The sequence below is a fragment of the Ips typographus genome, linkage group LG6 (assembly GCF_016097725.1).
Source record: "Ips typographus isolate SLU linkage group LG6, UJ_Ityp_2.0, whole genome shotgun sequence".
NCBI classification, from domain to species: Eukaryota; Metazoa; Arthropoda; class Insecta; order Coleoptera; family Curculionidae; genus Ips; species Ips typographus.
Genome location: NC_138427.1, coordinates 5,459,860 through 5,480,256, shown reverse-complemented (window position 1 = coordinate 5,480,256; position 20,397 = coordinate 5,459,860). Strand labels below are relative to the sequence as shown.

The 20,397-nt window shown below is 35.9% G+C and overlaps 1 protein-coding gene across 5 annotated transcripts in view; it reads right to left on the bottom strand.

The window, feature by feature from the left end:
• Nucleotides 1-17,566: 17,566 nt before the first annotated feature.
• Ctl2 (Choline transporter-like 2) overlaps nt 17,567-20,397 on the bottom strand; it is a 33,613-nt gene continuing 30,782 nt past the window's right edge. For all 5 annotated transcript variants that reach the window (XM_081981242.1, XM_081981241.1, XM_081981240.1 and 2 more), the window contains 7 exons: nt 19,835-20,006; nt 19,652-19,772; nt 19,443-19,596; nt 19,233-19,382; nt 19,034-19,175; nt 17,851-18,073; nt 17,567-17,793 (listed from right to left, as the gene is read on the bottom strand). In XM_081981242.1, the coding sequence (XP_081837368.1) occupies nt 17,690-17,793; nt 17,851-18,073; nt 19,034-19,175; nt 19,233-19,382; nt 19,443-19,596; nt 19,652-19,772; nt 19,835-20,006 (1,066 nt within the window). In that variant the 3' untranslated portion in view covers nt 17,567-17,689. The remainder of the gene's footprint in view (nt 17,794-17,850; nt 18,074-19,033; nt 19,176-19,232; nt 19,383-19,442; nt 19,597-19,651; nt 19,773-19,834; nt 20,007-20,397) is intronic.

Genomic DNA, 20,397 nt, shown 5'->3' with positions numbered 1-20,397 from the left:
AATTATTTATAAACATTGTTTAGAAAATCTTTTATTGTGCAACTCATCCAAACGGCAGGATCTGGCTGCGTTGTTCCTGTATACAAAAAAAGCTGTTACATAAGTTGCAAAACCATATAAAAAGTGATGTTGTATTTATTCTTGTAGGTGAGTGAGATGTAAATTGTTAAAAACAGTTTAAAATAATTGATTATTCTGATAGCAATAATAAGAACCACAGTTTCAAACGATCCAAAACAAAATCATCTTTTTTTCTTTTCTTAACCAAAACGCATCAATTTTTGAAATTGCAGCCTCCATGTCAGTTTCCGGAACAATAGAAAAATATAAAAAAGTTTGTTAATTAAAATGGATGTCTCGGAATATTCTGGTAACAATGGCCAGCAATGTGTGGATCGTCACCTCCAGTTAACGCGATCCGGAAATCGGAACGATGCAACTGGAAAGTTGCTTTATTCCAGCCTACTATACTAACTACTGTTTCTATTCAAATCTACCAAAGTTACAAAACGATATTCGACTCGCTATTAGACCATTCTTATTTACATAGTATTTCAAAAACAGATAAACAATAAATAGTTTTTAGTAAAAAACGCAGGCGTTGAAATGGAAAGAAGTTCAAATTAAGCAATATAGTAGGGCAACGTAACATCAACGAGCGACACCCTTCCGGATGCCCCTCCGGTATGAAATCTACACGTAGTTCTTAAAAATGAATGCATTTTCATTATGCTGTTGTTCCGAAGCGGAACATTTATTTACGCCCAGATTGACTCGCATCTGCAATAAAACACTTTTTAATTTAAATATCTGTCCTGTTGTAAGTTAAGTGATGACAGAATTCAAGATTGAGAAACAACAATAAAATAAACAGTGGTCGATGTCACGGTCTCAAATTTATTGTTACTAGAAACGATACATTTAGTTATTTCTTGTTACCCAATATAATGATTTGTTAACGTTTGCGAACGGGGTTCACCTGTTTTACAGAATAAGAGAGAAAGCCACTTTCATGAATAATGTGAGTCTCTTAGAATCCATAGAAGCCTATATAATGTATCTCATTTAATATGAAGACAGAAATGTACTTTTGTTACCTTTTTGAATTCATTCATATAAATTTATTCATTGAAACTCGAATAAATCTTTTAAGATGTTTAGAGATGATAAGTTGCAGCTTAACAAGACAGCCTTGTGCAAATGTTTGAACAAGCCGAAATCGGGATATTTTGCTTTGCGTGACGGATATTGGTAAGGGTTATTTGAAAAAGTTGCTCATGCTTAGAATATGTGTTAATAGCAAACAAAACTCACATTTTTATTTGTCTCACATACTTTTTTTTTACTCACATATCTCATTTTTTAACGACATAAACGATACAGCTTGCATTTTATAGTGCGCGGATGGTACAGCACATACCATCAAACCAAACATTGGCATATCGAAAAGGGGAAGTTACCTGGCCCCTGTGTGGTGTTTTTTAACAGCTATCCAGCGAAACCACTCCCAAGGGAACCTCAACCACCTCCACTCTCCAAACCGTGGGTAAAGTAAACCTATTCGTTTTATTGACCCAAACTATAAAAAAAACTTAAACTAACATACTGTTCTTAAACTAATCCTCAGAATTCTAAATTATCCTAACCTAGTTCGTTCAGCCTCGTCTTCTTTCTCACCTCTCTTCTACTTCACAACACACATACTCTCTGTTTGGCAAGTTCTAACTGTTGCGTCCCAATCACCGGCAAAAAAATTGATTGATTGTCAAATCGATTATAGTTTTAGGTTATAAATTAAGGCAGGGGCAAATTTGTCTAATGAAATGAGATAAAGGATGTGACGTAACAGTCACTGAACAGAGAGTACATTCCTCACATTCTCTGTCGTCTCTTCTTCCACTCCGTATGCGCATCTCCCTCTGATTCCGAATCTATGCAGGTGCGAGGACAGGTTGCAGTAACTGGCTTTCCAGAAAGGACACCGGCAACCTATTCCACCCTACTTCCTTACAAACCTCATATACAGACCTTCCTTTTTCAGAAATATTCTACTCAATTTGCCATTTACTCATCACCCACTCCCGCTTCTCTTTCGCTACCTCCTTTCTTTTCCATCATTTTATTTTCCCCCGGTCCGCTCTCTCCCCCATCCTAGTATGCCTTTTTCAGCACGTACTTTTTCATCGTAACGCAAGTTTGGACCCTATCCCCGTTAATATCTTTACTCTGTTTCTCATCATCTTCACCATCAGACAGAATTTTTTAGATACATCAAATGAAATAAATAAATGGAAGCAAACCACGAACGAGAGAGAAATGAAAGGAAGCCAAAAAGCGATAAAAGTAAGACAGGAGGACATTCAAGCAAGCTAGATAAATCAAGATGAGAGTTACGAAGAATTAAACAATTAACGACATAAAGGGCTAACTTAGGAACGCAGAAAAAAACTAGATATTGGAATGGGAGAAATAAAGAAGGGAGAAGGAAATCCGGATGAGCACCTGGGAAGAAAATGTAGACAGGAGAATAAGCGGAGAATACCGTCCAGAACTTACAAAGGAAAGTCAACAAGGTACAGAAGATGTCATTAAAGTCAACAATTGTTGTTCAATTATTAGTTTAATTTTTCAATTTCCGATTACCATATTATAAGAATTAAGTTTATGATGGTAAGACCTCTGAACAATTTGGAGCTGCTGAGGCAAACAACTGGACATCACTTAGAGTAGAAGCTCTGGAGTTTTCTGAAGCTTTTGAGAACAAGCACCTGCCGAAATACGAGACTCAGCAATTTGAAGTCGAAATTGCTCGGTGAGTTTGTCTGGTTTTTCCAACTGCCTGTCAGATCGAATAGGGATTTAATGTTTTGTAAGAGGCTTGAAGGATTGTGACACAGAGCAATCAGTATTATTAGACAGGTGCGAAACATTTTGATTTATGATGCAGCAAATGTCAGAAGATCATACACAAGTACAAGTTAGTAAGTAAGTAAATCCAACACTAGAGCATACTCCAGTCCAAATCATTTTAAAACGCACGTTTTACACGATTTGAGTGTTGCAAATCTGGAAAAAAACACATATTCCATCTCAGTGGTCTAACTCAATGGGCTACACAAAAGAATAAGGAAATAGAAATAAATGAAATAATGCTGAGGCAGTCAAAATAATCAAATAAAGCAATCTAGGTGTTTCTTTCTCCATGGCATGGAGAGAGCAATGTTTGGTATTAGCCTTAGAGATTTGGTGCGAAATGACAAAGAACAAGGCGACAAGGATGAAATGGCGGTGGGCTGGTCATGTGGCCAGAGACAATAACAAATAGACCAAGACTTTCGTAGGCCGCAAGCAAGATGACGTGATGATATTCATAGAATTGCTGGAAAAAACTGGATCCTCACGGCCCCGTATAGGAAACGATGGAGAATGATAAGGAGGAGGCCTATGCCCAGCAGTGGAGGGAGACAGGCTAAACAGACAGACAGACAAGTTTCTTGGAAAGTTAAAAGTGCGCTACAAAATGGCATATACAACATCTATGTCCCAAACCAAAAAGAATGGAGAACCAAGGAAGAGAAAGACTAGCACTTACGTACAGCTCGACTTCAGTAGAACGTTCAGAAATAATTTTCAAATAGTTGTCAACCCTGATGCCGGTCGTGTAGAGGATACTATAACAACATTTTTTTTCGAAACCGCCGGGATGGATTTCGATATCGCCGGTTCTGGGAATCCATGAAGCTCATATTGAGCTTGAACAGCATGAATTCCACAATTTATACCAACTGATGGGCTTGGATGTGTTTTCAGGAAAGTGGAGTTGAAACAAAATGCTGTGAATATGTCTTGAACAGAGTTTGGTTTTAAGAACCTATGTTGCAAGCCAAGCACAACTTTTTAACAAAATAGCTATTTATGTAACCAGTTCGAAGTTCGATTTTCAAATCAAATCAAATCAAACAATCTCATTCAAATTGTAGGACTTCGCTGCGCTCGCCCTACAATCATTCATTCGTTACACAATAAGACATTTTCGAAACGTGTTGCATACATAATTTTTTCTAATTTTGACCAAAAAGCTGTGAAAACCATCTTTTAAAGTGATTTAACACAAATATTCACTTTCATAGTACCTTGTAAACTGTGACAACGACATGTTATGATGGATGTCGCCCATATGTTTCTACGGAAATGTATAAAAACAGGGAGTGATCAAATGAACTTTTCATAACTAGTTACATAAAGTGATACTTTTCGTAACTAGTTACGAAAAGTAAAACGTTTTGTCCCTCTAATCAGTTTTGAAAAGTGTCACTTTATATGCCAAAATTAGAAAAAATTATTTATAAAACGGAGGTTTATACTTATTCGCATTAAAAAGCTTTATCAAAAGAAATTAAACAAAAGAAATGGTAATATCTCTGATCCTCCATGGGCACATTGGATTTGTTCTCTCAAAACAAACAACAAAAGCTTCTAGTTTGAAAATTAAAAATCATTCATCGCATTCGAAATCAATCATTACATCTCTGTGGCTATTGTGCCTCGAAACGTAAATGGTTTTACGTTATGATTACCCCGCGTCTCCCCGACCCACCCACTCATTCGCCGTTAGCCCCCTACCGCCGCCCCCTTTTTAATCAATCCGGAAACGTCATAATAACGGTGATGTCTTTATCTGCCGCGGACTCACAAAAGCCCTTTTGTCCTGAATTGACTTTAATCAAAATCGGGTTTGTACCGGGAGAACGCTGGTCTTCTATTTTAATTGTCATTTACAGTCAGAAATAGTGATACACCTATTAGGATACGTTATGTAATAATTATTAAGAGATTATAAGAGAGGTAGGACACACTTGGTAAACACAAAACACTAAAAGAAGCGCCGAGAGGAGAAAATAAAAGAGACCTCTGTAAAGAATACATAGAAAACCTATTTTCTGATGACTCGAAACCGAAACGTGAGAACAACTATTCGCTTATAGCTTGTCTGGACCTCCAATACAAATATCAGACGCAAAAAATAACAAAGCTGCTAGAAATGATAAGATTTCTACTAAAATTAATTGATGATGACAGTATTGTACTACCACAGTCAATATTATTAAGAATATACAGAAAGATATCGCAGTAATTGTCCGCAGTGCCGAAAAACTCAAGGACATGGTTCAACTGAAACCCATTCTGTGCACGTTTTAAACCTTGAAATTTGTTCAAGTTAATATTCAAATGAAAAACCCCTTCTTGAAGAATTTTAGAATATTAGATCTTTAGCCTTTCTAATGTAGATACTGGAACAAAGTACAGTATTGCAGGTGAAAAACTGTATCAGCATTTAAAACAAGTTTGCTGTCCCTCTGAAGTAAGTTTGACAGTTTCTTTTGCAGATGGGAAACCTTATATTGTACATGATGCTCCCTAAGAAGGTGAATGCAAGCAGATGTAATGATCATAGACTGATAAACCTTATAAGCCATTCCTTAATGATATTCTTGAGAGTACTACACAACAGAGCAAGACGAGCAAACAAGAGAGAAGATAGAGCAAAACGACTTGCATGTCTTATCTTAACTTTTTGAGATCAATTGCGTGGTCATATTAAGAAATTGGCAGTTTTTTTACTAATATAAAATTTTTGACGTTTTTGGTTTGCTGTTTCAAAACAATATTTTAGAGTTGAAATTTTCATAATGTCCTATATCGGTATCAGCAGAATATTACACCGTATCAAAACATGCTAGTTGTACGTTTTTGATTTATTACTATACCGGGTGTAACATTTAACTTGAGACATCTCAATATCTCGAAAAATAAGTACTTTTCGAAAAAATGTTTAGTATCAAAGTTGTATTATTCCGCGGGGGGAATACATTGATGACAAAATTTGTATTCCTCTGCCCCTCCATGTGGGGGGAAGGGGGGTAACTCTGATTTTTTAAATGGCACTCCCAATTTTTTATTGCAGATTCAGATTCTGCGGCTAAAAACACGTGGAATTTGTTTAAAACATTTTTTTGTATTCACGATAGATGGCGCTATAAACGACAAAATTTAATTTCAAAAAAAAAATTAATTTTTTAAATGACAAAATTTAATTAAACTTTTTACAGCGAGTTTTTAACTAAGTAAGTGCTCAAAATGATGGCCTTCAACCTCAATACATTTATCAATTCGTATTTCGAACGACCGAACACAACTGAGAAGTACGTCTGCTGGAATTTCGGCACAAGCATTTCGGATTCGCACAATCATATCTTCACGTGTCGTTGGTATTTGTTTATAAACTTTGTCTTTAAGATAGCCCCATAGAAAGAAATCTGGCGAAGTGAGATCTGGTGATCTAGCAGGCCAGTTCACTGGACCAGCTCTACCGATCCAACGATCACTAAATTTACGATCAAGCGTTTCTCGTGCCACCAACGAATAATGCATTATCAATACGCCTGCCAGCTTCTCCATAAACAAAAACCATTTCAATTTTCTGTTGTACAGTCATGTACTCCATGCTGATGAAGTATTAATACCAAAATAAAACTAACTGATTAACATTAAGGGTTTCTGCAAGTTATTTCTTTTTTTTAACGTTTGAACCAAAAAAAACCTTTTTTACCCTTTTTTTTTTTGTTATTCACCTATGTATCCCTAGCAACGACGGTTTTTTAAGCAGATTTTAACAAACATTCCGGTAAGCCATGAGCGAAAAAAAAACAAATTTAATTAAAAAATGTAAATTAAATTTTGTCGTTTATAGCGCCATCTATCGTTAATACAAAAAAATGTTTTAAACAAATTCCACGTGTTTTTAGCCGCAGAATCTGAATCTGCAATAAAAAATTGGGGGTGCCATTTAAAAAATCAAAGTTACCCCCCTTCCCCCCCACATGGAGGGGCAGAGAAACACAAATTTTGTCATCAATGTATTTCCCCCGCGGAATAATACAACTTCGATACTAAACATTTTTTCTAAAAGTGCATATTTTTCGAGATATTGAGATGTCTCAAGTTAAATGTTACACCCGGTATATTGTATATACCGTATGTATTCGATTTTTTATAGAGTTCATATATATGATAGAAAAATCGATTTTCTCTAATGTCCGCTATAGATTCATACAAATAACAATTTAAAGAATTGTCATCTCCATAATGATGCAACTTTGAAGTTTTATTTTCTTTTTTAGTTTGTCGCAAACGACAAGACTCACGATTTACTTTGAATTGATTATGAAATTCAAATCACTTTTTAGAATGTTCCCAGTAGCATTTAGAGATCTATGGAACTTTCAAAATAGCCTTAGAAGTATCTGTAAGATTAGTACAGTTATGGGAAGGTTTAAGACAGTTGTAGAACCTTCTAGCACTTTTAGAAAAGTTCTCAGTAGCTTTTAAAGGTTTATGGAACTTTCAAAATGGTCTTCGAGACCTCTGGCAATTTTAAAGAGTTATAGGAAGGTTAAAGACACTTATAAAAACCTCTAGCACTTTTAAGAAGCTTGTCAGTAGCATTTAGAGATATATGGAACTTTCAAAATGGTCTTACAGGTTCTGGCAATTTAAAATAAATAGGAAAGGTTTAAGACACTTGCAGAACCTTCTGGCACTTTTAAGAAAATTCTCAGTAGCATTTAGAGGTCTATAGAAATTTCAAAATGGTCTTTGAGGCCTCTGGCAATTTAAAACAGTTTTGGGGAGGTTTAGGACACCTGTAGAACCTTTAGGCACTTTTAGGAAGGTTCTAAGCAGCCTTTAGAGGTTTATGAAACTAACAAAATGGCCTTAGAGGCCTCGGGTAATTTAAAACAGTTGTGGCAAGGTTTAAGACACTTGTAGAACCTTTTAGCACTTTTATGAAGGTTGTCAGTAGCGTTTAAAGGTCTATGGAACCTAAAAAATGTCCTTAGAAGCCTGTGGCAATTTAAAACAGTTATGGAAGGTTTAAGATATTTGTACAAGCTTCTGGCAGTTTTAAGAAGGTTCTCACTAGCATTTAGCTGTCTATGAAACTTGGTCTTAGAGACCTCTGGCATTTTAAGACAGTTATGGAAAGGATTAAGACACTTGTAGAACTTTCTTGCACTTTTAGAAAGATTCTCAAGTAGCATTTAGAGGTTTATGAAACTTTCAAAATGGTGTTGGAGGCCTCGCTGGCAATTTAAAACTGTAATGGGAAGGTTTAAGACACCTGTAGAAACTTCTGTCACTTTTAAGAAGGTTTTCAGTAGCATTTAAAGGTTTATGAATCATTCAAAATGGTCTTAGAGGCCTCTGGCAATTTAAAACAGTTACATATGGAAAAGTTTAAGATACTGTTCTCAAGGTTCTCAGTAGCATTTAGAGCTCTATGGAACTTTCAAAATGATCTTAGAGGCATCTTGCAATTTAAATCTAAAATTATGCGAATGTTAATTTTTTCACAAAAAAAAAAACAAAAAAGCATAAGATAAGTAATTTAATGAAAAACTTAGTCAAAATTAAAAATATTACTAAATGATAGATCTCAAAAAGTCAAGATAAAAACATGCAAGCCGTTTTGCTCTATCTTACACAGATTAGGAGGTATGACACTTGAAAGTGTTATTTTTCAAACCTCAATATCTCGAAAACCGTTGTAGATAGATATAGGTTATGATACATGAAAAATATTTGAAATCGATAGGACTATTCAAAAATACAATAATATACAGGGTGTTCCAAATAAAATAAGCAACTTCCGGTTAAACCGAAAGTGACAGAAAGATGAACATATTTTTAAAACATAGCACTCATTAAATTTCTTTTAATTTCAAAATTTCAAATTTCTATTAATATTGGATCCTAATAAACTTTGAATGAAAGGTTTGGGTGGCTAACCCTGTATTAGGGAAAACAGAAGTGGAACACACAGTGAATACATCAGTTGCATAGAAAATTTATATTGGCACCAGATAGTTTACATCACAACACAAAACATTACTACAGAAGATATTTAAATAAGAAGAGGGGTGCGACTAGGATGTATTTTGTCTCCACGGTTGTTTAACCTGAACTTCGAAAGCCACAATTGAAGAACAAGAAATAAGAGTAAGAGTGAACGGTGTGCCAATATCCAATCTTAGATACGCAGACGCTAATGATGCTGAGGAACTTCGAAAAATTAAACATCAACACAAATAAAAGTAAATTCATGATAATCAGCAGAAACAAACATCCATATAACAACGCTTCAATCATAATCCAAAATCGACGCCTTGAAAGAGTATCACAATATAGACATTTTGGACTGATAAGGTGACGAACAACGAAGTTCTGCGAAGAATGCACAAAGAAAGAGAATTATTTACCACAATAGAGAAGAGACTGCATACTTTGGCCACGTTTTTAGAAATGAAAGATATAATATATTGCAATTGATTTTGAAAAGAAAATTTGAGGGAAAGAGAGGAATAGGGCGAAATCACATGTCATATTTGTAATTGTGGTGTGTGTGGATACAGTAATTATAAATAGGCAGTCAAAAAAGGAGAACAGGTATCATATTGTCATTTTTTTAGAATGTTATGTTGTTTTGGCAGCTTTAGTTCTTCTTTTTACTTTTCTCTTTCACACTGAGGACTTATAACCACATACATTTTCTTTTGTTTTCTAATATATGTTTTAGTATGTTCCTTTAAGAACTGTCAGTAAAATTCAATTGGTATACAATTTCTTCGCAATTTTTTCTAAAAATTTAGAAGAATTTTTATTCAAACTCAAACATTCTGTATGTCCGTAATGAAACATTTTTGGATCATATATTATATATATCTCGTAAAACACCCTGTAGATACTAAAGCAAATGTAAAGTGGCTGAACATTATCGACCTGAATCTAAACGAGGTATTCATTAACTGTTCCAGTGTTCTGAGTCGACCACGCTCCACCGGGATTTACTAATTAAATCGTTACAAACTACCCCCGGTTCTCTCCACCACACCCCCGGTTTCTCTTTAGCGGATTTGCGAAGGCGCTTTTGTGGTCTGTTCGTTTACTCTCAAAGCTTTTACTTGTTTGTTTTAGTCAACAACTGTTAATTAAACGTTAAATATCTTCCCGATAGCAAAAAGACTCGCTTTTTCAAGCTGCGCATTAAGTTAATAAATTCAAAAGCGTATTAAAGTCGGGTGTACGTGTATGTAGTAGAGACGATGCAATGAAACTTCCACCCAAGCCAGGGCGAATTGATCAAATTAGGTAAAAGCTGCATAGAAATATAAAAATAAAAACCTGGATTAAAGTGAAGGAGAAACAAACCCTCCCTCATGCTGGCAACCGCCCCGTCCCGCCCCCTTATTTTTAATTCCCTCTCTTATTTGGTCTGCACAAAAGAATTAATTCATTACTGCCGGCAGCATTTATTTTTTAATTTGCACCAAACGACTTTACAGAGGCGGCACTAGATTTATTGTAAGTAGTGCTACTCGTAAAAGTTATAATTTTATGTAAAGATAAATGTTTAGTAGTATTATAGTAAACTGTAACTTAGTAATATATAAAATAATCCATTTTATTAAACAACAAAGAAATGTCCTTGAATTAATTTCATTTAAACGTAGGTATTTATTTAGTTTCACTATTAGCTTTACTCATTTATTAACCAACATGTATAGGATTTTAATAAATATGTAAGTGAATACCCCTTAGAAGATGAACATGGAAAAGCCCAGATTGACACACGCACACAATGACTAACAAACTTTGAGTTTTGACTGACAAACTTTTTGAGTTAGGGTCGAATACATATATTTCCGAACATTTGTGACACTGCTGATAGCAAAAGCTAACAGCAACTGTTAAAGTATGCATGAAAATATGGCTTTGAACCACTCTACAGACACAATAAAATTATATCTGTACGACCCTCCCGAAGGAAGCAAAGGATGAGTTATAACGAAAAACTGAAAAAAAAAACAGAAAATCAGTGCAGAGACAAAGGCAAAAATTTATAGAAGGATATAAGAGAAAATAAGAAAGGATAACTGTAAATCCTTAAAGAGAAATTTAAGAATGAGAGAATAATACATACAATTGAAGAAAATAATAGCATAAAGGAATAAGAAGAAAAATTTCGAATGTAAAAAAGTAGATTTTCAAACTGAAATCAGCAAAATAAACAAAGAGGAAAAAATTGTTAAGAATAGTGGAGAAATTTTACCAAATCCTATACACCAACAAGTCCGCTATGGATGAAACAGCATATGGAAGACTAAAAATTTTAAATCAGGGGTAAGAAAACAACAAAGCCTTAGGAGAAAACGGTATAACAGATACAAATAAACTGCTCGTCAAAAAGTTTTTGGTCTTTTTTGAGCGGCTGTTTCTTTAAATTGATTCACTCGAATTTAAAATTTTTTTTGAGCGTTTAAAGGTATTTTCTTCCTCTTTCTGATGACCTGACTGATTTTTTTCAAAGTTGCCACGGATCCGAGTATACAAGGTGTGACTGAGGTGTAGTCAAAAAATAAAAAATTTGGTCTAAGGCCATTTCTCGCAAAAAATGTTTTGGATTTTACAATAACCTTTATCGAGTCTTGTGGTCAATATCTCTAGACGTTTTCGCCAGTTTGGCGATTAAGGACCGTTTACAAAATGTATTGCAAAATTTTTGAAATTTGGTTATTTTTAATTCTTTTTTACCTTGGTTGGCTTTGGGTTAATGAGACGCTTTATGAAGAGTACTACTACTTAGTCACAATGAAGAAAAACGAAGCAATATTATTTTAAAGCTTTATCACAAATTTGATACTAAGTTAATAATATGAGAGCAAGCCAACTGTAAATCACTCAGACAACAGCCGCACAAAACTTTATTTAGTTAAAACTTACCAAAACATAGCCCGTTTTATATTTTTCAAAATCCAAGACTAACTTATTTAAACTTGCGCTTAACATTATCAAAAATGAAGTTCCCCAAAATGATGACCTTCCTCTTGGAAACATAAACGAGCGGTTTAAGTTAAAGATAATGCTGACAAATCATCTCTGATCTCTCTTCTGATTTACCTATTAAGCAGTTTTTTCAATTATTTTGTCATTTATGAAGCAAATCATAAGTTATCATACATCCCTGAAATCAGAATAAAACGTACTATTTGGTCGGCTAAAAATCCAATATGGCGCCTATAAGAAAAAAAAAAGTTGATACCAAAAAACGAAACGTTGTGGGGCAAATTTAGATCCATCATCGAATAGCTGAGAAAAAGTGGTAAAAAATCTAATTTTCGGAAGGTACTGGAAAATTGACATTTTTAAAACGGCATTTGGTTGAGCTTGCGCAACTTTGCCCTAATTAAAACTTTCTCGTATCTCTTATAGTTTCCAAGATCCCAATGGTGAGGGTCGCATTTTTTTTGCGAGAAATGGCGTTAGACCAAATCTTTCATTTTTTGACTACACCTCAGTCACACCCTGTATACTCGGATTCGTGGCAACTTTTAAGAAGTTCATTTAGGTCATCAGAAAGAGGAAGAAAATACCTTTTAATCCTCAAAAAAATTATTAAAATCGAGTGAATCAATTTGAAGAAACAGCCGCTCAAAAAAGAACAAAAATTTTGCTGCCCCATTCTTTTTGACGAACTGTTTATGTGGGAAAACTTTAATCAAGGCATCCAAAGGCTATTTAATATTTTCCTTCACAACCAAACTAGATTTTTATCAATCTCGGGAACAATCTTGCGTCAACCGACCACCTTCAATGTCTGATACCCCTAATAGGAACAACAATCGAGTATAACCGACATTTGGCTCTGATATTTGTTAGCCGATTTCTGCAAAGCTTTCGATACCATAGAACTTTCCGCAATCCTTGCGACATTACAGGAGTGCAGAATTGATTATAAATTCTGTGATATCATCAGAAATATCTACACAAAAGCAACAAAACCACATTTTCACTCCACCACTAACAAAATAAAACGGAAAGCCGGGCAGGGCAGGGGTTCATCACAGTCCTTGAACACTCACACACTCACACTTAATGTCGTCAGTGTCACTTCCCCTGGGACAGAAATTCCTTTCTTCTAAATAAGTAAATATAATAGTTTAAGAACCTTATTTTTTGCAATGAAATTTATTATTAAGCCTCTTATTGTCATTTTAGGGAAACCCTGGAAAATTTTTAAGCAGTTCAATTATATCGTTAACCGATTTTGGCTAACCTTACAGTCAATGTCGCTCAAATCTCATTCTAAAAGGTTTATACATATCAGGTTTAAGCTTATTTTATCTTTTCAGAATAATTACGCTTTATGTAGTTGTGAATTAGAACTTTTCTGATTTTAACAGACAAACAAATCATCTAGAATATTTACGTGGAAATTTTAGTAAGTTAATATTGCATCTGCTAGTGAATTTTTGGTTTAGTAACACTAAGAAGCTCTATAACCAGAAATTCCACATATAGCCGGAAAGTTACTAGACGATTATGAATGTTTTATAAGAATTAGGAAATATGCACATGCTCAATAATATGAATGCACCGGATCGGCATACAGGCAGATCACCAAAACCGGATTAATTCGACAAAGTGCCACCTCAATCAATATATTAAAAAGTCGTAAGGCAAAAGCAAAGAGCGGCCTGGAGGAAGTACTGTGACGAAATAGAAAACTATACCGGTGTAGAAAGCTCTCAACAAAGACCATTTTAGGAAGATAGGTAAACTGTGTAAGGAGGATGGAACAGAGCTACTACTTGTCACTCACTTCCCTGACTTTGATTGTGAAAAAACGATTTTTTAAAGTGAATTTTGGAGAACTGTATTTTCCTTAGGAAAATCGTTTTCAGCACTATCTCGTATCTCTTACCGTTGTTGAGATCCCAATGATGTGGCTCGAATTTGAAATCCCCTGTACCCCGCCTAGATGCGGGTTACAAAACAAGTTTTGTGACTTTATTACAATACCAGTGGATCGGAAGATCTTTAAAAAAGCAAAACACCGACCGAGCAACTGCAAATAGCAACTGCACCGTTTTCTAATTAATTATCTACTTGGGTGAAAATCAAAGCAAAGCTGATCATTGGCCCATTTATTGCGCACTAACCACAATTTGCTGAACCCCCCTTCCTTTCCAAGATGTGCCTATGTTTATAATAAACTCGGAGTTCGATTCTGAGAAATACGTTTTTTTTGCTCTGCTGCTCTTGTACCCCACCTATAAGAGTCAATCAAAATCCGTTTAGTTAATAGAATCGCTTTTATAAGGGTGCCTTTTGATCCGATTGAATTAAGCCCTCCAATTCATGATTATCCCTTTTAAGGGCGACATACTGAACACATGTGAAGGTAGCGATTACATCACCGAAGGGTCGTTATGCATGTTTATAGCAAATTAATTGATGTTTGAATAATGGTTAGGGTGATAAGTTAATTATTTTAAAATGTAAATTTCAAAACTCTTCCTAACGCGCCAATTTGTGTCAATTTACGTAAAACGCAAGAAAGAAAAAGTTTTGAAAAAATGTTACTATAGGAAAATCACTTTTTATAACAGAATGAAGAAGAAAGCATTATTATCAACAATCAATGCAAAAATTCAAAGTCTAAGTCTCATAGTTTATATTGGGCAACTACGTGACCCGGGTTTCGCCTTCAAAAGGCATTATCAGACGTTAACAATGGTTAAAACACACGCACACAACTACCACATTTTGAGATGAATACAGTCAATATGTACTGTAAAGTCTCTTCGAGAATATGGACTACTCTTCTGAGTTTGAAGAAGCATTATTATGTTGACAAAGAAGTACACATAAAATATTTGTTTGACTTAATCGAAAGTCTGTAATAAGTGAACTAAGTCAAACGGTCAATTTCCACGGTTTTTGCTAATGCTACCGTTATTTAAGGGTGGTGATATAACTGACGCTGTAAGCCTCAGACCCATAAGAGTCCCCCCCTTAGGCAAAAGCCCCCCTAGCTAAAATTATTGAACGACTTGTTTAGGAATTATGGGATTCATCACCAAACACAACATATTGAACCCTTCCCAGTTTGGTTTTCGTCAATTTTCTCATTCCTTGAGACATTGGAGGCTGGAGGAGTTTTGGAGGCGCAGCTGCGGACTGAGCAGTGGTTACCATTATTCGTACTGAATGACTATGAAACTATGCTTTGTTTCACACTGTGATGACCTATAGAAATATAGTGTAGTGCGGAGCGGCTTGTGCGGGTAGGATTTTTGGACACCAGAGGAGGGCTGTTAGGCTGCTAGCGGAACTGTCTTACCGGGAGGATTGCAGGTGTGCCTTTGTGGAGCTGGATATTCTAACTTTTCCATGGAGAGTTGATTGTGACCTTTATTTTGGAGAGTTGATTGTTTGTTAAAAAAAATGAAGAGCGGCTTACTCTTCAGAGTGATATGCATGGATATGAAACAAGAAATCGCGATAATATCAGACCAATCTTTAGCCGTTTGAGAAAGTGTCAAGACAGACCCGGGTATATGGCTGTGAAAATGTATAATAGTCCAGTGTAAAGAAACTGAGCTGAGCTGACTGGGTCAGTTATGAGATATTGTTAAGTAAGTTTTGCGCTTATAGTTTGAAGGGTAGCAGTCACCCCTGTCTCAAATTGTGCTGCTCCGACCACTGCTCCACGAGCTCACGTTTCGATCAGTAGAGCTGTATCCCCAACGGGTGCTAAGGCTATTTTTAAGTCGGCCACGATAAATTTAGTTTGTTGTTGGTTAGTTTGAAGGTAAAATCTGTTAGTTAGTTATGGAACGTGAGTGGGCGTATTCTGCCCTCCACCGCGACCGCAGGTTATTGTGGCTTACACACAAGTTAGAGCTCATCCAGAATACTCGACTCCTTGAGGAACCGAATAACTGCTCTGGATGGGAGGTTGTCCAGGTCTCTTGGGCGTACATCCGCGCGTTCAAATATGGGGGACCTGGAGTTGGCCAGAGCCGGACAGCGGCACAGTAGGAGCGCGGCCGACTCGTCATCTTCCATACACCAGCGGCATTCGGCGTCTTCCGCCAGGCCCATCCGGTGCATGTGAGCCCTTAGTTGACAGTGACCGGTGTACAGCGCCCTCAGGTGTGGTCTGCTGAGTTGCAGAAGATTGTTGGTCCTGTTCTTAGAGGGTCCCCTAAAGAACTCCTTGGAGTGAGCCAACCCTGTAGTTCTTAGCCATAGGACGGAGTGTTCCTGATAACACCACTCCGTGATGTTTTTCTTTGCTTTACCGTGCGCCATACCGAGTGCTGGTTCTGGGCCGATGTAGGCCGCCTCCGAACCCAGCTTAGCCAGTTCGTCGGCTTTGGCATTCTCTGTAAAGTGGGAGTGACCCGGAATCCACATCAGGGTAACGCTGTTGGATTTTCCAAGGGTGTTAAGAACTTCATGACAGCCCAGGATCGCCTTTGACACAAAGCCACCTGAGGAGAGGGCTCGAACAGCCGCCTCACTGTCTGTGAATATTTTTATCGATTTCCGCCTAGGGGGGGTTTTTTTTCATCTCTCTAGAGCAGATCTCTTTGTCGTAGAGTTCAGCCCACAGGATCGTCGTTGTTTGCTCCAGTCCCTCAGTCAGACCCCCGCCTTGACTTAACCCCGGCTTCAGTCCTTTTTGAGGACTTTGAGCCTTCCATAAACCAGCAGATATCTGCTCCGGGGTAGGTTATAAGTCCGTTCTGCCCAGTCCACTCTCGATGGTACGAGGGTAGCAGAAATCGGTGTTCTAGTGGTGTTTTAGTTTAGTTTTAAGTGTTTTATTTAGGCCATCCTTGCCTCTCTCTTCAGCAAGAGCTGAAGAGGGAGGTAAGTTGAGGAGGCACTGTAAATGATCTGTTCCTCTTGGTTTATAAATTGAAGTTCAACTGTTATTGTCTCGATCCTATTGCAGTTGGTCGCGTCCACCGAAGTTATATCGAGAGTAGGCTTGCACATGTGACAGCATTGCCGTGTTTTGAGTGAGATAGGGCCTATTGGAATTCTCATCTCTATATGTTTCCTATACGCAGAGTATGCCGTATTGAGTAACGCAGTTGTGACAGTAGGTCCTCCTTATTTTTTTGTGTTTTCCTAGACATTCACATTGATAATAATTGTCAAGTTTTGAGTGCATTTTTATTTCCAGCTTTGGTTTAATTCTGTGGTGGAAGGATTAGCCGTCTTAGTAAGACGTTTCCAGGTGAAGCCAGCGATATCTCTATGTCTGAGTTTTTTGTTGGTTGCTTGTTTACATCACTTACGTGCCCCGTTTTATGTCCCTTTTTCCCCCATGAGAAGGTACTCTAACACCTTGTAAATTTTTTATCTTTATTTTACACATTTTAATTATCCATAAGATAGGTTTTAACTTTTAACGTCTGATTTACGTTAGTGTTATATGTTGTATTTTTATTGTTGTTTATTATTTTTGTATGTAATTATCTTTAACTTTGTCGACGGAATAAAATAGTGTGAAATTTTATTTTTTCAACAAACCGTTTTGGTGCGGTGAGAAGTTTTTGAACCCAATGAGTTTCCGAAAGCAAGTAGTTAATAGTCTAGTTATTAATAGTCTAAAAATGTTGTGTTATTATTCCCTGTAAATGTGATATTCTTTTAATAAAATTTATTTTTAAAATAATTTTATAAATTGATTGGACAGTATAAGATAGTAAATATATACAAATTGCTCTCACAGCCTTAATTAAATTATAAAACTATTAACGCCTTCATGTTACTCGTACTTGGGACCCTTGTTTTTCTTCCCAAAAATTTTCATTAAGTTTCTCGACATGAAGTATGGCTTGCTTTTCCCATCGTTTTTTTCGCAGTCCTCCACTAAAAAGATATAATTATTAAGGTTTGCAACCAATAATGTTATAAAATAAAACCTACAGAAGCAAAGGAAGAGCGTATCTACCGCCATACTATACACGCTAAAGAAAAGCGATGATATCAGGTACGTAACAAGCATTATGGTCACAACCGGCACCAGACCGTAGTTTAGATCCGAATTGTTCATAAAACTAATTACGTCAGTGGCAAAAAATATGTATGAGACTGCTCCCACTCCTGACGTCACCAGCAGTTTGCTTAAGAAGAATAGAAAGTCCGTCACCTGAAAATAGGAATAGTTTTTATTAGCATACCACATACATTACATTAATTTGTTTAATAGGTAGTTGAGATATACTTAAACTGTTAATAGTGCAAAAAATTTAATCAAAAGATATTTAGCCGTTTGAAGTTTGAAGACATTCTCTATATTTAACACAATCCAGTAGCTGTATCAAATATCAAAATTTTAATTTATGTTCTAAAATTCATAACAGCGGCACTGAAGAAATAATAATTATGACCATTTATTTTCATCATCGTGTTAAATGTCACAAATTTGCCTGTGTTTAGAGTTAGACTAGAAACTATTCAATTCTCTGATCTGATTGTCTATTCTATTCTATGAAATCTTATTTGAAACAGTGAACGAACTGAAGTTATTCTTCTTTAAAAGCCATGACAGCCAGTTTGGTGTAATTTCCTGTTGAAATTTTCACCCTGTTAATTTGGAAAGTTTTTTCTCCACAGCACATAGTAGCATGTAAAGCTCGCCATGACAAGCTGAATCGAATGGTAATAATATACGACCTATTTGAAATAGTGTACTTTTTGGCCTTTGATGCAACGACAACCAGTTTGGTGTAATTTCTTGTTGAAACAAAATTCCATTGATAGGGTATATCGTGAAAAGATGTAGTAACTTATGTATATTTTCAAATAGAAATTTTGAACAAGGTCAAGATAAGAAGAATTAGTCAGTTTGGCAATAGTGCGAACCACATTGGTAGAATTTGATCACATCTCTTACCAAAATGGTAAAATTTGGTAACATTTTGAACCAAATTGGAGCACCTGTTAGTTTGAAATCAACTGGAATAAAACTGGCAGTTTGCCAAGACATCTCAAACCAAAATGGTAGAATTGGTCAGTTTGGCAACATTTTGAACCAATTTGGTAGAATCTGTTAGTTTGGCATTATCTCGAACGAAACTAGCAGGATTTGTCAAGAACTTATACATACCTTATCAAGTACAAACACTCTGACTATGTTCCTCATCAGTAACATGAAGGCGTCTTTGGCACTTGCGCAGAAGTTTTTACCGTGAATAGCACACATTATGTACGCGTTCTTATTAATGAATTTTAAGAACTTCTCTAAACACCTAAATCAGAAAAGTATAAATAAATAGTGAAACTATCTCATGCCTTCTGAAACCTACCAAAAGAAGCACTTAAGACAGCACAAGATTGCTCTGGTAAATTGGTTGTCGTACTTTTTCAATTTGCGATCAATATATTCCAACCCCAGTCGGATTATTCGGCAAATGGCTATAATTAAAGAGCCAAAAGCCAAAGTTCCTAAGTGGTACCTGAAATTGGTTTATTTTTATTTAATCGATCTGTTAGCAGTCATAGTTGAATAAGTGTACCTAATAGTTCTGTAGAAAGCCGCGGTAATTGCAAAAAATGGTAAGGTACTCTTTTTAACTGTCCAGTACCATTGCGCAAACACCTGCGCTAGTACCATCTGTCCAAGAGCTGATACGAAGAAAGCCAACCAAAAGAATCCAAAAACGTTTATCCCTGAAACAAATGTGTAAAGCAACATGAAAGATTTAGAAGGTTTGTTAAGGTAAACCTTGCAAATAGGGATAATAAGCCTGATTAGCAATCCCTGAAAACTTGCAGGTGGCATTAATGCACGCGGGATAGTTATCCTTTTGTTCACTGAAGTCGTCAGGATTACAAGTAGCATTTTCCTGGAAACGAGTTTTTATCAGAACAAATTAATTAACATCGTAATGGGCAAAGAGGGTCATACCGTCCAGCCGGATGCACTTTTACAGTTATCCGTTAGTGTAGAATAGTGATACTGCGATTCGCCGGTTGTGGCTAAAAATACTCCGACGCTAATGGCATATGCCACTGTACCTATTTGCAAGAACCACGGAATAATGGGGAAGAACAGAACGGACGTCACTGAACTCACAGCCCTAAAAATGAGAATAGATAATATGCACATAATTGTTATTGTCATGAGATTAACTAAAATTGAATAATTATTAGCAATAACCATACATACACATTTAACAAATTACATTTCAAATATATAACCCTTTATTGAATCATACATTCTCTTGACAATATTTTGCTGAAATTTTGGATGTTTCGGTCTCTTTTATTTTTTTTATATAATTTTATATGTATATCTGCATTTTTCATGTATCAAAAACACATTCCAATTACATTTTAGTAATATTTTAAGTACGATGCTGTTAATGATCTTACTAGTGACTATTGATAAAGCCAATACAGAAATAGCTATTACAAAGCCAGAAGAGCAGAAATTAATGAATATGTTTACAAAAAACATTCTCGGAAGGT